This window comes from Gadus morhua, chromosome 16, assembly GCF_902167405.1.
Source record: "Gadus morhua chromosome 16, gadMor3.0, whole genome shotgun sequence".
NCBI classification, from domain to species: domain Eukaryota; kingdom Metazoa; phylum Chordata; class Actinopteri; order Gadiformes; family Gadidae; genus Gadus; species Gadus morhua.
In genome coordinates, this window is record NC_044063.1 from 8,864,848 (window position 1) to 8,887,347 (window position 22,500).

At 45.3% G+C, this 22,500-nt stretch overlaps 3 protein-coding genes across 9 annotated transcripts in view; 2 read left to right on the forward strand and 1 right to left on the reverse strand.

Annotated features, from left to right (window-relative positions):
• Positions 1-1,609, forward strand: part of LOC115561518 (cdc42 effector protein 3) — a 3,314-nt gene extending 1,705 nt beyond the window's left edge. The window contains exon 1 of the mRNA XM_030381647.1: positions 1-1,609. This exon is cut by the window's left edge and continues 1,705 nt beyond it. Within this exon, the coding sequence (XP_030237507.1) occupies positions 1-243 (243 nt within the window). The 3' untranslated portion in view covers positions 244-1,609.
• A 4,186-nt stretch (positions 1,610-5,795) lies between these two features.
• ercc2 (excision repair cross-complementation group 2) lies at positions 5,796-19,146 on the forward strand. Its single transcript, XM_030381597.1, has 23 exons — positions 5,796-5,956; positions 6,378-6,477; positions 6,629-6,706; positions 7,092-7,154; positions 7,355-7,468; positions 8,296-8,412; positions 8,721-8,837; positions 9,310-9,433; positions 9,757-9,853; positions 10,648-10,781; positions 11,585-11,753; positions 12,222-12,340; positions 12,674-12,743; positions 13,539-13,608; positions 13,721-13,822; positions 13,909-13,972; positions 14,233-14,354; positions 15,010-15,102; positions 15,464-15,536; positions 15,775-15,845; positions 16,314-16,457; positions 17,014-17,157; positions 17,938-19,146. The coding sequence occupies exons 1-23, from the start codon at positions 5,952-5,954 to the stop codon at positions 18,028-18,030; spliced, it is 2,283 nt and encodes a 760-aa protein (XP_030237457.1). The 5' UTR covers positions 5,796-5,951; the 3' UTR covers positions 18,031-19,146.
• A 212-nt stretch (positions 19,147-19,358) lies between these two features.
• Positions 19,359-22,500, reverse strand: part of klc3 (kinesin light chain 3) — a 12,780-nt gene continuing 9,638 nt past the window's right edge. For all 7 annotated transcript variants that reach the window (XM_030381599.1, XM_030381603.1, XM_030381604.1 and 4 more), the window contains 3 exons: positions 21,991-22,171; positions 21,700-21,766; positions 19,359-20,998 (listed from right to left, as the gene is read on the reverse strand). In XM_030381599.1, the coding sequence (XP_030237459.1) occupies positions 20,912-20,998; positions 21,700-21,766; positions 21,991-22,171 (335 nt within the window). In that variant the 3' untranslated portion in view covers positions 19,359-20,911. The remainder of the gene's footprint in view (positions 20,999-21,699; positions 21,767-21,990; positions 22,172-22,500) is intronic.

The window sequence follows — 22,500 nt, forward strand, 5'->3', positions numbered from 1 at the left end:
CCCTCTGTCGCCCCCTCCGCCGTCGCCCCCACCTCCGTCGCCCCCTCCGCCGTCGCCCCCTCCGTCTCCACCCCCATCCACCCAGGGGGGGTGGCGTCGCTCAGGGCCGCTCCCCCCCACCTGGCCATCTCCCGGTCGGACTCCTTGGCCGGGCTGAACCTGGACCTGGGCCCCTCGATCCTGGAGGACGTGCTTGGCATCATGGAGCGATACAAGAAGGTGGACGAGCGCTGCGAGCTGTGAGCTGTGAGCTTTGAGCGGCGGGCTGTAGCTGGCCCTGGTGTGTTCCTGCTTTACAGCCCTGGGAGTGGGGAGAGGGGTTCAGACAGAGGGAGAGATGGGGGAGGTAGGGGAGAGGGAGCCAGGGGAGAGGAGATAAGAGGGAGAGGGAGACAGAGAGAAAAAGGGAGACAGTGAGATAGAGGGGGAGTGAGGGAGAGGGAGGAAGAGAGAGAGAGAGAGAGAAAGACAGGAAGACAGTGGGAGAGAGAAAGAGAGAGAGAGGGGGAGACAGAAAGATGGGGGAGAGAAAGAGAGAGGAGTAGAGAAGGAGAAAGGAGGTTACTATTTTTTAGACAATCTAAAAAACTGAATTTAAGGGGGAAACGAAAGCTTTCAAATTCAGCCACGCTGTAGGAATGTGCTTCACGGCATGAGAAAGTTGTTGTTTTCTCTCTGGATACAAACCGACCGGAGGTGCTTGAAAAGCCATCAGTTGTGTTGTGTTTAAGTTTGACCACAGCCAAGCCAGACGTAAGGCTGGTCCTTTTGAACGTTTTTTTAAATGGCTGGACACCCGGAAATTACAGTGGGGCCACTGCTGGAATGAGGACGCAAACGGAACCCTTGGCTCACCACAGTCTCGTGCTAGTCACGCCGAGACAAACCTCTGCTATTTCTCTCGTAAATATAGTCTGTGAAGAGCTACAGCTGTGATTTGAATATATAGACACTGCAGTACATCGTTTTGACAACAGATGTCGCCACACCTCTTGCTAGATTGCTGTCCATTCAGAAATAATGAATTATATAAAGATGACGATGACAAGTTTAGTACAATGCTCGCCTCTGAATACAATTAGTACACACTACAGTGCTTAGGCATTTAAATTGAAAAGTTCACATAAATGTATTCGTTTAACTTGCCTTAGAAATGGTATTCTTCAGCGTCATTATGCAAATGATAAGTAGGCCTAGTAATGTAGAACAGCATCTTTATACGACTATTTAGTGAAGATTTCACTTGACTAACAGCAAAGCAGAATGTGTGTGTTTTGGCCCAAGCGCTCCACATGTCATTGTTGATAGATGGATACTGGTGTCCTTGGATGCCACCTAGCGCCATTTCAGAGAACTGAATTATTAACGTTTCAAGTGATTTTCATGTTTGATATTGTGATTACCATAGAGAGCGAAGAAGACGACGATTTTTTTTGTCAAACCGATTAAATCGTTTTGAACTTGTAAGTGCTCATTTTATTTTTTAAATGAAAACATTGGTTTTGACTTACCGTTGAATCCCATATCATCGCAGTAGTTTATATTTGATCATTAAGAGAATATATATCTATCACTGTAAATGTATGAATAAATATATTCCTTTACGAAATACAATGGACATGTGTGCAATTTCTATCCATGTAACACTCAAACCTTCTATTACATACACACACACACGCACGCACGCGCGCACACACACACACACACGCGCGCGCGCGCACACACACACACACACACACACACACACACACACACACACACACACACACACACACACACACACACACACACACACACACACACACACACACACACACACAGATACATCTATGAATATGTTTTGCTGGTGTCTGTTTGGTAACATAATTAATGTAGCAGCTAGGGTTGCCAACCGTCCCGTAAAATACGGAATCGTCCCTTATTTGGCAATTAAATGTTGCGTCCCGTATTGAACCAATACGGGACGCAATTTGTTCCGTATTTCCATAAATGTCCAATACACATGTCTGTCACACACACAAATACTAAATCTAACAATAATGATCAAAACAAAACACAGGGAATACTACGGTCAGCGAAATTGTCGCGGCGGGATCTACGCAAGACCCGCTCCAGTCATCTGTGTGTCTGCGCATGCGTTTGGTGGTCACGGTTGCCTAGCGACAGACACCACACACCGGCGCTGCTCACAAAACCCGCGCCTTTTAAAAATGCCCACTACACCCGGTACTCCACCACGTCCTCAAAAGCGTAAACGCTTGCCGAAGTACGGACGTGAGTGGGAAGACGGACATCCTTGGCTGGACAGCGTCAATGGAGATGTTTACAAGGCAAGTTGTAAAATATGTCGACGAGTGTTTTCAGTGGCGCACGGTGGGCTGTCTGACATCAGACAGCATGCAACAGGAGAGCAACACTGCAGACACGAAAGATCACAGAAGACCCAAGCGTTAGTGTCACAGTTCTTCATACCCCAATCATCTCCTGAGGTTGATACGGTATGGGACATTATGTTGTGATTGATTTCCTATCTGGTTGTGCTTTTGCCAGAACATCGCAGTGCATGGGCAGAGCCTATTTTAGTAAACTGTTGTGGTTTGATTGATTGTTTAGGATGTTGAGTTTTAAGAGTCGAATGAACGACCATTTATTTAATATACAGAAGTATATAAATATTATATATGGCCATTTAAAGAACAAATCATACTAATGGATTAACAGTTAATAAATAAAAAAATACATTTGTTAAAAGAAAACCTTTATTCTTTAATATACATACATTTCCTAGATTAAACATTTTTGTAGAGCTTTCTGTGTATTCTGTGTCACAATTTTTATATTTTTGAGGAATGCAGTGTTCAGTGATCATTACATCAATTATATTATTAGTGTGGTTTAACTATTTGGATGACCTGACTTATTTTCGAGTGACAAGACAGGCAACAGACAAATGTTCAATTTAATCAACAATATGTCATCCCACTCTTCCTCTCTATATTACCGTAGCTGAGGTGACACAGGTGTACCACACAGTCAGACACAACCTCAGCTACAACAGTGTTGACTGTGAACATAAACTGAATCAAAAGATTCTCCTGGATTCAAAAATTGTAAAAGAAATGTATAGGGAGAACAAAGGCAGAGGCAGTGGTTAAAGATGTCCTTGCTCCAAAGGCAGTGGCTGATGTTCTTAAGGCCCTAACATCAGATAAACCCCTCCCATTTTCCATTCAGACAGATGCATCAAATAAAGGCAACAGGAAGATGTTCCCCCTTGCTGTTCAATACTTCAGTCCAGAATGCGGGGTCACCAACAAAATGCTGGATTTCATTGAAAATGCAGATGAGTCCGCTGCTGGGATTGTAGCTCTCACAGAGCAGTCGCTTGACAAATTTGGCTTATCGTTGGATCATGTGACAGCATTTAGTGCACTGCAGACAACACAAATGTGAATTATGGAATTCAAGACTCTGTCTTCACCAACTGGAAGAAGTAATAAAAAGATCTGCTGCAAGGAAACTGCCATGCCCATATTTTGCACAACTCAGTGAATCATGCTCTTGACCAGCTCACTGTAGATGTGGAAAATGTTGTGCTGAAGGTCTATGCCTTCTTTTCCACATCTGCCAAACGAAGAGAATCACTCAAAGAGTTTTGCAGGTTTTGTGATGTTGCGTTCCAGGAAATTCTGCGACATGTCACAACCAGGTGGCTCTCCCTTAATCCAGCCATCACCCGGCTAATGCAAACCTGGATTGCACTGAAATTGTACTTCATCAGCCTGGGGGGAGGAGTGTCCCAAACAACTTCGAGCATTGTTAAATTTCAGTGAGGACTCAACTGAGGAAGATGGAGACATTGTGGAGGTTTACCTTCTTTTCTGCAATAATATCCTCTCTCTCTTTGAGGAAGTTGTAAAGAAGCTGGAGAGTGATGAAACCACCTGTGTTGAGTTATATTCCATCATGGAAAACTTCAAGCAAAAGCTCACACAGAGACGAGATTAACAGTTCTATGGCTACTTAACTAAATTTAAGCTGCAGCGTCTCCTTCCACTTGATGCTGACATGGCAAGGGCAGATTTTACTGTATTCCTCAACACAGCACTCTCATATGTTGAGAAATGGTTCAACTTTTCGGAAGACTACTGGTTGTTCTCACTGCAACCTCTCTCTCTGCACCATGGCACCATGACCTTTACTGACATTGAGAGGGTGACCACCAAGCTCAACGTCATCCATAAAGTCAACATGGATGAACTTTATGATGAATGCTCCACAGCAAAACCCATTCTGAAGAGGCTCAAAGAAGATGCTGAAGATGAATGGAAGTCCAAAGGTGTGGCTGCCAGGTTGGTGGCAGCCACCAACCTGGCAGCCACCAACCTCTCTTTCGAGTAGCTGACCTGCCAAACATGCTGTCTATCACCAGACACATCCTGAGCATCCCAGCATCCACTGGATGTGTGGAAAGGATCTTCTCCAGAATGGCCAACAAATGGAGTGACTGCAGGAATAGGTGCTCCACAGAGCTCATGAGAAGTGAGCTGCTGATCACTCTCAACTTTGAGCAGTCCTGTTCAGAGTTTTACAACAGCGCTTTGAAAGACAAAGAGTTACTCAGTGCTGCAAGGAGTAACAAGAAGTACACCTGGAAAAATAAGTAACAGTTTTGAGGGGAGGAGTAATGTTGAGGGAAGGAGTAATGTTTTGCACTTTCTTTTTTTACATAAGTGTTTTTGTTGTTTATTTGTACTGGGTTTTTTTGTAAAAATGTTCAAAGAGAGTCCCTATAGTTATGCACTTAAAAAGTAACATGAAGTTCTCAGTTTATTTAGTTTATATTTTAAAAGTTCATTGCTGCACACGCCACACAAAGACATTTCATTCAAGATTTAATTGACTGCACTTTATAAGAGAATGTTTTATGATAATAAAGCATTTCAAGCTTCAAGTATGACTAATTCCTTTCTTGATCAACCCTTTACTAAAAACACCAGCACAAAATAAAACATACCACTGCTGCGGGCGCCCCGCCCCACAGGAGTCGGGCCCGTGGTGAGCGTCCCTTATTTTAATTTCTTAAAGTTGGCAACCCTAGTAGCAGCACAACACAAGAAAAAAGGGTGAGGCTATTTGCACCCCTGGTACAATTATCGGTATATGCTATTTGTACCCTGGTGCAATTAATGATGATTAATGAATGTGAAAGAATAAGATATGTCTCTTAGTCCTAGTGAACAATAGTGAATGAATAAATGATTTTCTTTCCAAATATAAATTGATTGCATTGGATCAAACATTACTGACCTCTTCCTGACACCATAATGGACACAATAAAGGCTAAATTTAGATTACTTAAATGTGCTTAGACGGTTGTATCTGAACAGTGTATCTTTTCAGATCTCTCTTTTTGCATTGGATGGTAGCCCTCTGCACTCCATGTTTTCATTGCTAGGTGGAACTCCTCATAACTGTCGTATAGAGTATATTATCCTCGGCTGGTGTTCCTTTAAAGAAGAAAAAAACATTGTTGTTGTTGAAAATTACAAAAGGTGTGAAATAAGACAGTAATGCAATTGTTGCATATAAATTGGCCGTTTAGGGGGAGTACATGAAATATAGGGTGTCTTTAGCCAAACTGTCTGGCCAAGGCCAAGTACCAGGGGTACGAATAGACACTCCGAAAAAAAACTAACGGGAAAACAAACAGTTTAAGTTCTGTTTCCAAGACGATGGCCACGTGCTTTTATTTTCTTGGTAAGAAGATATTTTATTTTGAAAATAATGAACCGGAAATACTTTTGCACCGGCTATATTGTCACACGCACTTCACCAATGCAGTGAAGTGTTGCATTGTATTGCATTGTATTAGGTACAGAAAGTGGATATTTAACGTTATTGAAAGTGACGTGCAAAAGGGAAAGGCGTCTGCAACTGCTCTTGCAAACATGAAGTAAGTTTACTGCTGACACTAAACTATATTGAATAAATAAGCTGGCATACAGCAGCATTATTGTGAGTAAATCCTCGCATTCATTCTGGGCTCTTAGATGAGCGCTGATGTGATCAATGCATTATTTGTTTAAAAGTGATTTAACGATTGCTTTAATTATCCATAATCTCGCGAATGTCCAATGTAACGTTAAACCTAACTCCACTTAATTTATCTTTACTCCATTACCTTTCCATACAAACACCATGCCTCATATCAGAAGCTGTCATCATTATCCTTCATTCATTCATCTGTTATAGTGGTTGTGTTAAGGTTCCTTGCTGAGATACATTTTATCTTCAATCAGCTGCTTTATATAGACTTCAGCGCCTAGTCTGTGTCAGTAACTTGATGTGTTGCCTCACACTCATTAAACCAACAGGCTGAACATCGAGGGTTTGCTGGTGTATTTCCCCTATGACTACATCTATCCGGAACAGTACTCGTACATGCTAGAGCTGAAACGGACACTGGACGCCAAGGTAGCTGCAACTTTAGATGGACGCATTGCCAGTACTATATTGTAATGCTACTGTCCGACATTATCCTACATCTTTAATCTGGTGGGAACATGCGATAAAGGAATGGTTAGAAACGGAGAGGGGATGTTTTTGTCATGATGTTTACGTTTAGGGCCATGGCGTTCTGGAGATGCCGTCTGGAACCGGGAAAACCATCTCTCTGCTGTCTCTTATCCTTGCGTATCAGAAGGTCAGTGTGATGGACGGTCCATACTCCCTGCTCTTTATGGGAAATACAGTTTAATAACTTAGACCTTCTTGAATCTATATGGGGTTTGATTCATTTTTATCTGTTGTATTCCTTGAAGTGTTTATATGTTATCAATAACGACAACAATATCACAAAATTACTTTTGTTATATCCCTATTACAAGCACCCCTTTTAATATACATTTCTGAACCTTTTTATATACATTTCTGATGCGTCACTTGACTTCGTTTTTGATATTCACCGGCCCGACAACAACTGTTCTCTAAAGTCCTATGATACCTTATTAACGGGTGTTGGAGGTGAAAATAAACGACTGTCTTCCTCCTACCTGCGCTCCTCTTCAGTGTGTTACGTCTGTTCACAGGCCTACCCTCTGGAGATCACCAAGCTGATCTACTGCTCGCGGACGGTGCCTGAGATCGAGAAGGTCTGTACTGCAAGGTCTGCCGCTGTGTGGCTGTCACATCAGAACGTAGATGCTTTGATGAGCCTTTTGAGGAAGACACAAGCACTAAAATACACCCTGAATATAAAAAAAAGATGGATATTATATCTTTAATATAATAGGTCTGTTAAAGACCGTGTTCTGTCACAGTGGATGGACGATAAAGTTTTCTGATCCAATAGGTGGTGGAGGAGCTGAGGAAGCTGATTGAGTTCCACTGCAAAGAGACCGGAGAGGCCAACAACTTCCTGGCCTTGGCCCTGTCCTCCAGGAAGAACCTCTGCATCCACCCCGAGGTCAGTCAGGAGCCTAGTTAGGAGCCTCGTTAAGAGCCACGTTAAGAGCCTCGTTAGGCACCTAAGAAGATACCTATCCCAGCAGACCCACGTTCATGTTATGACTCGGGGTACCACATGTGTTGTATCGTGTGTTATACCATGTGTTGTCAAAGGTCAAAGTCAGCTTTATTGTCAATTCCAACAAATGTCCAAGACAAATAGAGGAATCAAAATGTAGTTTGTCTCAGACCCACGGTGCATTAAGTTTAAAAGTAAAGTGAAGTAAAATAAGTAATTTTTACACTAAATAAATTCTAAAAAGTGCAAAAACTGTATATATAAACAAAGTAAAAATAGTAAATGGTCCAGAGTTCTTCACGCTTAAAAAACTTATATTGTTTGTTTTAGGCGTGTATACCGTGTTTAACCCAGTATTAACCCCTTGTGTGTTTTAGGCGTGTGTACCATGTTTAAACCCAGTATTAACCCCTTGTATGTTTTAGGCGTGTGTACCATGTTTTAACCCAGTATTAACCCCTTGTGTGTTTTAGGCGTGTGTACCATGTCTTAACACTGTATTAACCCCTTGTGTGTTTTAGGCGTGTGTACCATGTCTTAACACAGTATTAACCCCTTCTGTGTTTTAGGCGTGTGTACCATGTCTTAACACGGTATTAACCCCTTGTGTGTTTTAGGCGTGTGTACCATGTTTTAACCCGGTATTAACCCCTTCTGTGTTTTAGGCGTGTGTACCATGTCTTAACACGGTATTAACCCCTTGTGTGTTTTAGGCGTGTGTACCATGTCTTAACACAGTATTAACCCCTCGTGTGTTCCCGGTGCAGGTGAGTGCCCTCCGCATCGGGAAGGAGGTTGACGGGAAGTGCCACTCGCTGACGGCCTCGTACATCCGGGCGCAGCGTCTCAGTGACCCCAGCCTGCCCTCCTGTCGCTTCTACGAGGTCAGAGACCCCCCCCCGACCCCCCCCCCCCCCCTGACCCACCATGCCCCGGTCATCACAGCCACACTGGCCTGTCATGGCTCAATACATGACCACTCTCGTACAGACGTTTACGTTTATTTTTAATTTTTGTTGTATCAGTTTTCCATTTTCCATATAGTTATACATCTCTGTGTGTGTGTGTGTGTGTGTGTGTGTGTGTGTGTGTGTGTGTGTGTGTGTGTGTGTGTGTGTGTGTGTGTGTGTGTGTGTGTGTGTGTGTGTGTGTGTGTGTGTGTGTGTGTGTGTGTGTGTGTTTCCCCTTGCAGGGGTTTGATGCTATTGGCCGGCAGGTACCCCTGCCCCCCGGGGTGTACAACCTGGACGACCTGAAGGAGTTTGGCCAGAAGAAGGGCTGGTGTCCGTACTTCCTGGCCCGCCAGGCCGTAAGTCATCGTCTACTCACCAGTCTGTAGACACACAGACATAGGGACAGGCCCCAGGACGCCTACAGATAGGTGGCAGACGTTGGGGATCGAACCAAGTACCTTTCAGACTGGAGGTCTAGCACCCTGACCACTACACTCTACTGCCCCCCTACAGGACCCAAACACAATACATTCATTGAGACGCCGTCGGGGGTGGAAATAGATCATTCGTTTGGAGAATTTTCTTCTAGATCGGTGTTTTGGCAGGTAGAGGTTCCCTGAAGCAGCAATATTAACCAAGATTGACATGTTGTCAGGATAGTACAGCGCCAGCTGGACTCCTAGTGGAAGGTTCTGGGAGATGCCGCTACCGTCTCCGTGATAAGTCTGCCATAATGTCCAAAGCGTTTATTTCACCGCTCCACCTCTCCTTGATGAGTGAAGTTGTGAACTATTAAGGGTTCTCATTTTGCTACTGGTCGTTCTGCAGATCCTCCATGCCAACATCGTGGTGTACAGCTACCACTACCTCCTGGACCCCAAGATAGCAGACCTGGTGTCCAAGGAGCTGACCAAGAAGGCTGTGGTGGTGTTTGACGAGGCCCACAACATCGGTGGGGAGATGAACTGTGTACCTGTCCTTTAATCCACTGTGGAACCGCTTTAAGATCTAGAGATAAACCGCGTACCTCTCCTTCAATCCACTGTGGAACCGCTTTAAGATCTAGAGATGAACCGCGTACCTCTCCTTTAATCCAGTGTGGATCCGCTTTAAGATCTAGAGATGAACCGCGTACCTCTCCTTCAATCCACTGTGGAACCGCTTTAAGATCTAGAGATGAACTTCCTTTTCTAACATACCTGCAACTCTCTCTCTGTCTGTGTGTGTCTCTCTCCCTCTCCCTCTCCCTCTCCCTCCCCCTCCCCCCCCCCCCAGACAACGTGTGTATCGACTCCATGAGCGTGAACATCACCAGGCGGACCCTGGACCGTTGCACCAGCAACGTGGAGACCCTCCAGACCACCATACAAAGGTAAGGACTATTGGGGTCAAAGGTCGACAAGGTCTAGTGAGCAATGCTAGTCTCTGCATCTATTTCTATTTATTTATTTAAACTCGAAAATTCAGTGAGGGCAAAGCACTCATTTGCAATGATGTCGAGTGAATACATTGGAATACAAAGTAAAAGGGAAGTACAAAGGATACATGGATTTAGGAATCTAACAGAAATAACAGGATAAAAAATGTTAAGGGCAGAAAAATAAAATAAACAGACAATTAAAACATATAAATAATAACAAACAAATTTAAGTAAAACAATTACATGAATGAGACAGGTTGTCCTTGAGCAATTTCTTAAAAAGGTTAAATGGAACCAAGGAGTTAATACCTAGCTCATGCTGCAGGGAATTCCAGGATGATGGGGCATAAAAACTAAAAACACTGTTCCCTGGCTCAGTAAGGACTTTAGGGATCTTTAATGCCAACCTGCCAGCCCGTGTCTGGTAGGGGTTTGAATACCAAGACAATCAATGATGAGATATAGGCAGAGTCCAGTGAGTGGACTAGCTTCACATCAACTAGCTTCACATCAACTAGCTTCACATTAACTAGCTTCAGATCAATTTATTAATAAGATTTACTTTGCAGTATATTTCTTTAATTGTCCATTCAAAAGTTGGAAAAGTGGAATTTTTCTGTAGTGCCTTTAAGAAAAACATAAATTGACACAACTGTGTGGAACATGTGTGCAAGTGTCCGAAAACAAAGCCCAGAGTTTGCTCATCCTGTGACACCCTTGGCTCCGCCTCCTCCGCTCTCTGATAGGATAAAGGAGACGGACGCGGCCAAGCTGAAGGAGGAGTACCGGCGATTGGTCGAGGGGCTGAAGGAAGCCAACGTTGCCAGGGTAACGGATGTTTACCTTGGCAACCCTGTCCTTCCCGCTGAGGTTCTTCAAGGTGGGCACTTTATGGGAAAGGTTTCGGGAACGTGACACGGGTCACTACATCGTTTCCCACTTCATTATTCCAGGAATAAAGTGAATTATGTTTAGGACTTCTATCCGTATCTATTTCATACTTTTAAATGTTACAGTATTAGTAGTTATAGTTATTTAAATATATTTATAGGCTACATTCAATTTTAATATAATTTTGGTATTTTCTTTATCCAAAATTGCTCCTTGTTTTCTTCCTCGCACGCTTGCCTCTCCTCCTGCACGTCTGTCTCTCCTCCTCCTGTCTGTCTGTCTGTCTGTCTGTCTGTCTGTCTGTCTGTCTGTCTGTCTGTCTGTCTGTCTGTCTGTCTCTCCTCCTGTCTGTCTGTCGTTCTCTCCTCCTCCTGTCTGTCTGTCGGTGTGTCTGTCTGTCTCTCCTCCTGTCTGTCTGTCTGTCTGTCTGTCTGTCTGTCTGTCTGTCTGTCTGTCTGTCTGTCTCTCCTCCTCCTGTCTGTCTGTCGTTCTCTCCTCCTCCTGTCTGTCTGTCGGTGTGTCTGTCTGTCTCTCCTCCTGTCTGTCTGTCTGTCTGTCTGTGTCTGTCTGTCTCTCCTCCTCCTGTCTGTCTGTCTGTCTGTCTGTCTCTCCTCCTCCTGTCTGTCTGTCTGTCTGTCTCTCCTCCTCCTGTCTGTCTGTCTGTCGGTCTCTCCTCCTCCCGTCTGTCTGTCTCTCCTCCTGTCTGTCTGTCTGTCTCTCCTCCTCCTGTCTGTCTGTCTGTCTGTCTGTCTCTCCTCCTCCTGTCTGTCTGTCGGTGTGTCCGTGTCTCAGAGGCGGTTCCGGGCAGCATCCGCACGGCGGAGCACTTTGTGGGCTTCCTGAAGCGCTTCCTGGAGTACCTGAAGTCGCGCCTGCGCGTGCACCACGTGGTGCAGGAGAGCGCCCCCCAGTTCCTCAAGGACATCTTCCAGAAGGTCTGCATCGACCGCAAGCCCCTCAGGTCAGTCCCGGAACCTTGCATTTGTCAGGTCCCGTGTCTGTATTTGTGTGTATTGACAGGTTCTGTGTGTGATGTGTGTATCTGTTTGTATTGTCAGGTAGTGTGTGATGTGTGTATTTTCAGATCTTTGTGTATGTATTTGGGTGTATTGTCAGGTTCTTTGTGTTTGAATTGGATATTCGTTTGTATTGTCAGGTTATGTGTGTGTATTTGTGTGTATTGCCAGATTGTGTGTGTGCGTGTGTGGTTCTGTGTCTGATGTGTGTATCGTCAGTTCTGTGAGTGATGTGTATATTTGTTTGTATTGTCAGTTCAGTGTGTGTGTGTGGTTCTGTGTGTGATGTGTGTATTTGTGTGTATCGTCAGTTCTGTGTGTGTGATGTGTATATATATTTGTTTGTATTGTCAGTTCGGTGTGTGTGTGTGTGTGGTTCTGTGTGTGATGTGTGTATTTGTATGTGTCGTCAGGTTCTGTGCGGAGAGGTTGCGGTCGCTCCTCAGGACCCTGGAGATCTCTGACCTCACAGACTTCTCCGCCATCACTCTGATCTCCAACTTCGCGACGCTTGTGAGCACCTACAGTCAGGGTACGGCCTCTCCTGAACTCATGAACGTCCTCATGTGAATGTGAATGTACTTCTGGACCGGAACATCAACGAAGAGGGTCACACTGTTTATCCGTTTCACCTCTATATAAATTGAGTGCTTGAACGTTTGAGTTAATTGTATTGGTCGTAGAATAAAACTGAAACGAAGCACAATAGCCGCATCAATATAATGTTGGACAATGCAGATCAGTCCCCACCAATGAGCCGGGTCTAAAGGCTCTGGAGGGCCTGCAGAAGGACGCGCGTGTTGTTGGAAGTTTCAGCGTCGTGTTAAGGCTGCTGTCTCTGCTCTTCGCCCCCCCTCCCCCCCAGGGTTCACCATCATCATCGAGCCTTTTGAGGACCGAACACCCTCCATCGCCAACCCAGTGCTGCACTTCAGGTGAGCCCGACCCTAACCCTCTCCGTCCCAGTAGGGCTCCACTGGGTTCACCCTGTCACTTCAGGTGACTCAGTCCCAGTAGGGCTCCACTGGGTTCACCCTGTGACTTCCAGTCCCAGTAGGGCTCCACTGGGTTCACCCTGTCACTTCAGGTGACTCAGTCCCAGTAGGGCTCCACTGGGTTCACCCTGTCACTTCAGGTGACTTCCAGTCCCAGTAGGGCTCCACTGGGTTCACCCTGTCACTTCAGGTGACTTCCAGTCCCAGTACGGCTCCACTGGGTTCACCCTGTCACTTCAGGTGACTTCCAGTCCCAGTAGGGTTCAACTGGTTTCGCCTTGACGATGGTTTCCACTGAGATACTTTGTCTTGCAGATACTTGAATCTGGTTCAGCACTGACTCTAAATCCAACGTGATGTGAGGTCAATTTAGTTGATAGACCCTTTGCTTGTTTTTCAGTGCAACTTCAGTAAGAACAGAGAGATGTTTAAGCCACTTTGAAAGCTTTTCATTCTTTAGATTCCACTCTGGGACTTTGCATTATACAATAGTTCTCTTAAGGTAGGCCACCAAATGGACATTTGACTACACTTGGGGTCCCCAAATGCATGGTTAGACCAAGTATCTTTTTAGAGTGTGAAAAGTACATTTTATTTTTAAAACGTTTGCATGTCCCTCCAAATTTTTTTCTGATAAGTAGTAATACTTCTTGTGTCCACTAGTCTTGCATTGTAGGTCTAAGCCTCTCTAAAGTGTGTACAGTTCCTCAAGGGTTCTGCTCTGGTGTGTTTCAGCTGCATGGACCCGTCAATCGCCATCAAGCCAGTCTTCGAGAGGTTCCAGTCGGTCATCATCACGTCCGGGGTCGGTGACCTCTGACCTATGAACCTCACCCTACAATACCACAACACGATGATATCGATGACAAATAGAGAGGTTTCAGCTATTGACGTTTTTTTTGTGTACTACGCTGCAGACTCTCTCCCCGCTGGACATCTATCCAAAAATACTGGACTTCCGCCCCGTTACCGTGGCGTCCTTCACCATGACGCTGGCGCGGACCTGCCTCTGTCCCCTGGTGGGTCCCCTCGTACAGACATCCTGTTCAGACAGTGGCCCTGTGTCCCTGCTGTAGCTTCATGTACCTCTGTTGGCGTTCCGCAGATCGTGGGCCGGGGGAACGACCAGGTGGCCCTGAGCTCCAAGTTTGAGACCAGAGAAGACTTTGGTCAGTGGGGAATATTTTGGGATTTGGATTTTTTCTTTTTTTTCTTTTACATTCACACCACCAGGCATGACTATCAAACCCAGTGAGGATCAAATGTGACAATGACTAAAAGATACATTCTATATGTTCTTTGATATTTATGTAATTATTGTTGTCTACCCTTAAACAATGTAATATTGATTTGACTCTTAGTCAAATTCTCAGTGTGTGTGTGTGTGTGTACTTTATATTTGTTTGGCTCCATTCGTCCCCTTCCGCAGCTGTGATCCGTAACTACGGCAACCTGCTGCTGGAGATGTCCGGGGTGGTCCCTGACGGCATCGTGGCGTTCTTCACCAGCTACATGTACATGGAGAACATCGTGGCGTCCTGGTATGAACAGGTGAGAACCGGGCCGGGACACCGCCCCCCCCCCCCCACCCTCACCACAGCCCCTGCCCCTGAGGAGCGGGGCCTAGACCAGTCCCGCTCCTCTCCTGTTGAGACCTTCTCTCTTTAGAGCCATTACCTGTCACGGATCACGTCTCTGGCGATGCACTGCTTACATGTGTGAACACACCACAACAACAAATTCTAATTTGAATGACTCGTAGTGTGCTGACCAGCTCCCTGGCTACTAACCTAGATTTGATTCCGACCGGTGGACCCATGCTACGGCCGACCCTTCAATTCAATTCAATTCAATTCAATTTTATTTATATAGCCCTTAATCACCATTACAGTCTCAAAGGGCTTTAACAGGCCAAATATTTGTGACACCCCCCTTTACCCATGCCCCCACACGGGCAAGAAAAAACTCCCTTGAATCAGCAAGGAAGAAATCTTGAGAAGAAACGCAGTGTAGGGGATCCCTTCTTCCAGGGATGGTCAGGAGTGCAATGGGTGCCCTTCTCCTGTTCCACCCAGTTCCCGGTCTGTCCTCGATCTCCAGACCGCAGAGCCTGTTGAAATCCATGCAGAGTCGACAACAATGGTTTTAATCAAGGATCCAGCCGTGTTCCTTCTGACTGTTAACATCCTCGGTGTTCTGTGTCCAGGGAATCCTGGAGAACATCCAGAGGAACAAGCTGATCTTCATTGAGACGCCAGATGCTGCAGAGACCAGCATGGCTCTGGAGAAATACCAGGAGGTCAGACTTCCGAAATGCTTCCATATTGTCCTCGCATTTACTTAATACACACAAAGAACTGGTATCTACAGATACACTGTCCCCACAATGCCTCATACAATGCCTTCAATTCTCATATGTACATGACACTCTTTCCTCGCTACCACTTAATGTGACACAAGAGTCAGCCAATGCACGCACCCACACTGTTGCACACTGACTCACAACAAATCAATGTTGCTCACTTTCCTCGTATCCATAATTTCAGACTGCCCTCATAATTGAAGCACACTTTTGTTTATACATGCATTGTGAGGACCTAGGGTTAAACCAGGCTCCCAGTCCTACTGATTCTAACCCAGGACACTCTTCTCTGCTCCAGGCATGTGAGAACGGGAGAGGAGCCATCCTTCTGTCTGTGGCCCGAGGAAAAGTGTCGGAAGGAATCGATTTTGGTACTTTGCCACTATGACACACACTTAGAAATGGCCTACTTTGTTGGTCCTGAAGCCAAGCAGGATTTCATCGACCAATCAATCAATAAATGCTTTTGACTATTGACGAGCAAGGCCAAAGATTGCTGAGCTATGGCTCAGGTTTTACCATGAATCCAATCTCATTCTCGTACGAGACACCATGCATAACAATGCGAACGTATATGTTTAGTTCAACAGTGTTTTGTGTTTCCCACAGTGCACCACTTTGGTCGGGCAGTGATCATGTTCGGAGTCCCTTATGTTTACACACAGAGCCGCATTCTGAAGGTCAGTGTCGGTCTGTCTGTCTGTGCATCCCGTCTGTCCTTCTCGTCAGCCCACACATAATATATTTTAACTTAACCCATAAGGTTCTGTTTTCCTCTGTCTGTCTTTCTTTCTGTCTCTCGCTCTCTCTTTCTCTCGGATGCTCTCTCTGTCTGTCTGCACGTGTCTATGTCTTTGTCTGTCTCTCTCTGTCTGTCTGTGTCTCTCTCTGTCTGCTTCTGTGTCTCTCTCTCTGTCTATCTGTGTCTCTGTTTCTGTCTGTCTGTGTCTCTCTGTCTGCTTCTGTGTCTCTCTCTCTGTCTATCTGTGTCTCTGTTTCTGTCTGTCTGTGTCTCTCTGTCTGCTTCTGTGTCTCTCTCTCTGTCTGTCTGTCTGTGTCTCTCTCTGTCTCTGTCTGCTTCTGTGTCTCTCTCTCTCTCTGTCTGTCTGTCTGTCTGTCTCTCTGTCTGTCTGTCTGTCTGTCTCCAGGCGCGTCTGGAGTACCTCCGGGACCAGTTCCAGATCCGGGAGAACGACTTCCTGACGTTCGACGCCATGCGCCATGCGGCCCAGTGCGTGGGCCGGGTCATCAGGGGCAAGACGGACTACGGGCTCATGATCTTCGCTGACAAGGTGTGTGTCTGTCTGTCTGTCTGTCTGTCTGTCTGGTCCTTATGTTTTACATGAGCCTCTGCACTCATTCTAGTACACGGTGCTAACTACTAGTACCTACCTTTTACAGGTCAAAGTTGTTCTTTCTGTTATAGTCGTTGTTTGTGTCTTTCTTTTTTGTGGGTTCTGTAGTTGTTACGATCGTTGTCGTTTCAAGTGCTGGGTCTTTTATTGTTTAGGAAAATGTGAAGGATTGCTTTTGGGTTTAAAGAAATATTAAACTTTCCCAAAGCACTGCCCCTCCCCCCTCCAATGTAAACACTGCATGGTGAAATCTATAAGCGACATCACAAATGTTAATCCTTCATGCTCATCACCGTTGTGCATCATTTGCACGAGTCCGCTGGGTCACTGATGTAACCGGCAGATGTTGGTGGGGTTAAGTTAGGTTATGAGTAATACCTCACATGGGGTTGCATTCAAAACCGGCTGAGTCTGGTCTACTGGTCTACGGGGATCCAGAGTGACGGGGGCTGACTGGTATGTCGTCGTCCCCCCCCCCCCCCCCCCCCACCAGCGCTACGCCCGGGCGGACAAGCGGGGGAAGCTGCCCCGCTGGATCCAGGAGCACATCAGCGACGGCAGCCTGAACCTCACGGTGGACGAGACGGTGCAGATGTCCAAGCACTTCCTGAGGCAGATGGCCCAGCCCTTCAGACAGGTACGGCCCCGGGCCCCCGGCCACAACGGGGTCTCAGGTACGGCCCCCCGGCCCCCGGCCACAACGGGGTCTCAGGTACGGCCCCCCGGCCCCCGGCCACAACGGGGTCTCAGGTAGGGCCCCCGGCCACAACGGGGTCTCAGGTAGGGCCCCCGGCCACAACGGGGTCTCAGGTAGGGCCCCCGGCCCCCGGCCACAACGGGGTCTCAGGTAGGGTCCCCGGCCACAACGGGGTCTCAGGTACGGCCCCCGGCCACAACGGGGTCTCGGGTAGGGCCCCCGGCCACAACGGTGTCTCAGGTAGGCCCCGGGCCCCCGGCCCACCGGCCACAACGGGGTCTCAGGTAGGCCCCGGGCCCCCGGCCCACCGGCCACACCGGGGATGCTGGGTCATGTGTTGGGGTCCCAGGGACTTGTGTGATAAACATGGGGTTCTGCATGTTTTAAACATGAATATAACATTGCTTGAGCATGTTTTAAACTCGATTATAACTTGCAGAGTCCCATGTTTATTGCAACCTAATTATAGTTCTAGTTTGAGTTTTTAGTTGTTTTAGTTCTTTTTTTTATTTCTCAGTGAATTTGAAAAGCAACGTAACTGTTATTTTATTTTGTCTGACACGTATTTAGTCGAGTAAAAATTGTAGTGGCTATTTTAAAATTGTGCTAGTGTGGAGAGAATACAGATCTACAACAGTGTCTACTTCAACCCCATAATCTCTCTCTCTCTCTCCCTCCCCCTCCCCCTCTCCCTCTCTCTCTCCCTCCCTCTCTCCCCAGGAGGACCAGCTGGGTCTGTCACTGCTGACGATAGAACAGCTGGAGTCAGAGGAGATGCTGAAGAAGATCAGCCAAATGGCTCACCAGGCCTGACCACATGCAATCCATGCTGTCACCATGACGACACTGGGACTACGTCGCTGCTAGGCAACAACTGTCAGGGGTACGCTGGTCCCCTGGAACGGACTCGAAGTGGTCCGGGAGTCTACTTGGAGACCCCGCTCTGTGGGGTTTAACTGAATCAGGGAAACGTCATGTGCTTCCTGGTGATTTTGAGTCACATATCCACAGTACATTATCTATCTGTTCAAATTCATTTCTGTAATTCATTTCAACTTCATTTGCTGCCGCTCTGGTGTGATGCGGTAAATCACTCCAGATCTTAAAAATAAGTACTTTTTTCTGTTATCAAAATGATGAATACACTTAAATACATTGAGCTAAATGTCAGATTTGTAAGGAGTAAGTATGCAAATCAACTTATCAATGCTCTTGGGAAAGTATTTATTCCAAATTGTGTTTATAGAGTCAAGGAACAGGACATTTAAAGCAGGGTACCTACGTTAAAACAAGTGGGCCAGTGGTTCAAAAAGGGGGTTGTATGACTTTGTTTCCTCACCCTGATCTCTTCAGTATTACTAATCACCGTTAAACGAAATTAGCAGCAGCAAGCTGTCACTTTATTAAAAAGTGTTAACTCTCTGTGCATATTTGCAGTTCGTTTTAAGGCATTCACCAAAACATCTGTGACAGTCAATGAACCAGCTAGCACACCGTATTAATAACGTTACATTCACGTGTTTTGACCACGCCTCAAAGAGCAACCAAACGCTGAAGACATCGTGGAGCAACGGCGTGCTGGTTTCTGATTGGTCTCTTGTCATCTTATGAATGGTGAAGTCGTGTGTCGGCCAATTAGAAGCAGCAGTTGCGATGCCCGTTTCCACCAGCGGTGTTGCTGGTCCCTTGGTTTGATTTAAGGGATTAGTAGCTCTTCAATGGAATCTAAATGTTTTATGAGTACACAAGTGGTTTTCTAACTTGACCAAGCCTGGTGTTGGTCTAGTGTCTGTCGTACAGATACTTTTGTTGAAGTGAGATTTTCTGCGTTTGGTTTTCGCAGCTGTACATAGATGTCTTTTTATAAAAATATATTTGTATCTGTTTTTCAACCCGAATCCTCAAATACAAAATGTTTTTCTTTACTCACATGACTGACTTTTCCTTTTTTCTCATTCAGTATTTGTTAAGATTTGTAATTTTACATTTTCGTCATTTCCCCATCCTACATGACCCTCTTCCCAGCTCTCATGCCCCACATCCTATTCCTCACTCAAATCACACGCTATTATTCAAAGTCTTTCAATAATATAACCTGATAATTAATAGTAATTTTAATATGATCAAAAAAGGATGCTCAAAAGTCTTATAATGCTTTATTGGACAGTTCAGCTTCAGGTTTGGAATATATATATAAAATATGAACATTTCATAACAAACGCATTAGGCCTTCTTTGTAACGATCTACATAAATACCTCCTATGTACCACTCTAGGTTTCTGTGCAACATTCTGATTGTAGCGTAGCTTAGCTAGGCTGCCAACAGTAGGACCAGGGTTTTGGAAATCACCCTATCAAACATGAGTCAAATACTCTACATCCAGCAGTTCATCAACAAGTCGTTTTATCCATGAGAAAAAAAATAGTAATAGAATGTACAGCTACACATGTAGTGCCACAGGGGCCCCAACCACGATGGGCCCTTGAGATTTAGGAGACCATAGTCTTGGTCTGTTTTTGGTGCCACGAGGGAGTGCACATTTAACATGCACGGTAATATTAGCTGTTAAATAAGCACGCAAACATTTTTTTTGAAATTACTTATGATTGTTGTTCATTCAGGCACACAGAGCAAACTTTGGGGATATCGATTAAGTTTACGAAACATTTCATATCAAGCTTCTTATCAAAATGGACAACACGACAATACATAAAATAAAAACACGTCTCACTTCAAGACACCAAACTCGGTTGAGCAATTTCCTTGTACCATCGTTGGAATGTAACCATGGTTACACACAGCTAAGCGTAACAGTTCTGTGCTGTTTTGAACAAGCTTTAAATAAAGTTGGATACGTTTTGAATCAAATCCAAGCCCAAATAAGGACCATCATGTACTGTTGACTTAGAGAATGCTTGGTGTCCCACTAATTGAATAATGATTTAGTCATTTGCGGCAAAGGACCTATGATCCATATTCTTCTGGATGTTTGCAAGTCAAAGGATATGGTTTTAATAGTACCTTAGTCACCTAAAAGAAACTCATCCCACCGTTGTACAAGATTCAATTCACAATGCATAGGTTGTAAAACCCTCCATATTTAGCATGCTGCTGTGAAACTTTGAACTTTGGATTTGTGTTAGTATCTCCCTAAATTTGGATGGATTAATCTTTCTTTTGTATTTTCAGATAAAAGCAGCAAAATGAACAGCTTAACTGCACCACAATTTTAAAAGTATTTCACAATTCTTCTACAGCATACAAATCTAGTGGAAATGCGATTTCTTTAAACATCTAAACGGCATTCTTGAGCACGAACATAAAGTAGCGTTTCATGATTTCTTCGGAATGTTTCGGAGTCTGAAATGGTCGACGTGTCTGGCTGTCTAAAGTGCAGTGTTTTAGTATTTCATATTTGCGGTATTGCTACTGGTATTCAGTGGTGTTGTAGTATAATGACGGCCGGTATACACAGAACCACTTGATGTAGGATGTGTGGATGAGAACGGATGAGGTCTGAAAAATGTAAACCCTGTGAATACCTACCAACCCATAGATCGTAGGTGACCCTCCCCAGAGAGGTGAGCTAACCCTCCACAGAGAGGCGAGCTAACCGTCCGCAGAGCGATGGATCAGGATTGGTCTATAGAAGGGTGTGCATCACCTGCGTGTGTGTGTGTGTGTGTGTGTGTGTTAGCTCGTTCCCCCTAGCGACCCTCGCCGGGCTAGGCTCATAGTGCTAGAGCTCAGACCTCGTGCTTCCGTGAGTCCACCCGGAAGCTGTTGATAAACACAGGAAACAGAATCATCAGTGGCGTTGACAGTTGTACACGTTTATTGTAGTCCGCTTCAACCAATCTACACACAAGTTTCTATATCACCAACACTTTATTTTTACGTCACGATTTCTAGATCAAAATTCCTGATAAAGAAATGGGCTGGTGTTGTTTATTTAAGATACAATTAGATTAAAGTTACAATTGGCAATTAGTTTCTCAAGCATTGTTGGTCATATTTCTCTAAACATCCTGACAGCCATCAATACAGTTATATCGCCCCCATCATGTTATTACTGGGTGGCTTACCTGTCTGTCTCCCTACCCACTCAGCAACCTGCACACACTCGGACCATGCACTTCAACTAGGCCAGGCAAACCTTTTGCTAAGCTAGCGAGAAAGCCAAGCGTTTCGGAGGAAGGCATGAATGACTTTGACGGTTGAATACTTTCAAAATCAGGCTTAATAGTTTCCTCCAAATTGCCTATCCTATCTTTGGAAAATAGATCAAAGGCCTGTTTAGACCACCGAATGTCCCACCCACTGTATGTTACCTTGTGGTTTTACTTCACTACTACTTCTACTGCAGTGTGGTGTAGTTATGTTTATCAGTCCCTTTGTATCACTGCAATAGCGGTGCTGAATTAAACCCTGTGTTGAACTGTGAGTGTTGAAGGGCAGGTAACAGAAGTCCAGGAACTCACCTGAGCTGCTTCCCGGGTCTCTCTGGCTCCAACATTCAACACATTCAGAGAGTTGGCCCTCTTCATCCTGAAGACCCCGTGTGGGCAGCGGGAAAACGGCGGGAAGAGATCACAGATTTATTCAGCATTACTTATTCATAAGTATTGCAAAGTAATTAGTAGTTCTATATTTAAATCTATTCTGTCTATTTAAATATTTATAATGTACTTCAAGGCTATGGAGCAGCCCGGACCGTACCGAATGTGTGACGCGCCCCGACTTAACGGCGAATAGCGAATGAGAGTGATTACCCAGGGTTCCTTGGGGCGCTCTCCTCGGTGCCCACTCCTTTGAGCTTGCGGACCAGCTTCTCGCTGCTGCGGCGGATGGACTCCCGCAGCTTGGTGAAGGAGCCGCTTCTCCTGAGGCCCCCCGCACCCTCCTGCTGGGGGCCCCCCGGCTCCGGCCCCGACCAGTTGGGGCGACCGTCTCCTAGGGGAAGGAGGGGGGGCGAGAGGGACACAAGCAGAGAGAGGGACAGTTGGATGGTGAACGTACAACAGGTGGGACTGAGACACGGGAAGATATTAAAAATAAATAAAAATAAAGCTTAAAAAACATGTAATGTTGATAAAGAATAATGGACTGTAGGATACAGACAAATGAAAGTATTATGTAAGTGTGTGTGTATATATATATATGTATATATATATATATGAATGGATATATAGCATATATATTTCACATTACATTTTGTCCTGGCTTTCTTGAGGTATAATTTTATTTTTTTGACAATGATGACGATGATGAAAAACAGACTA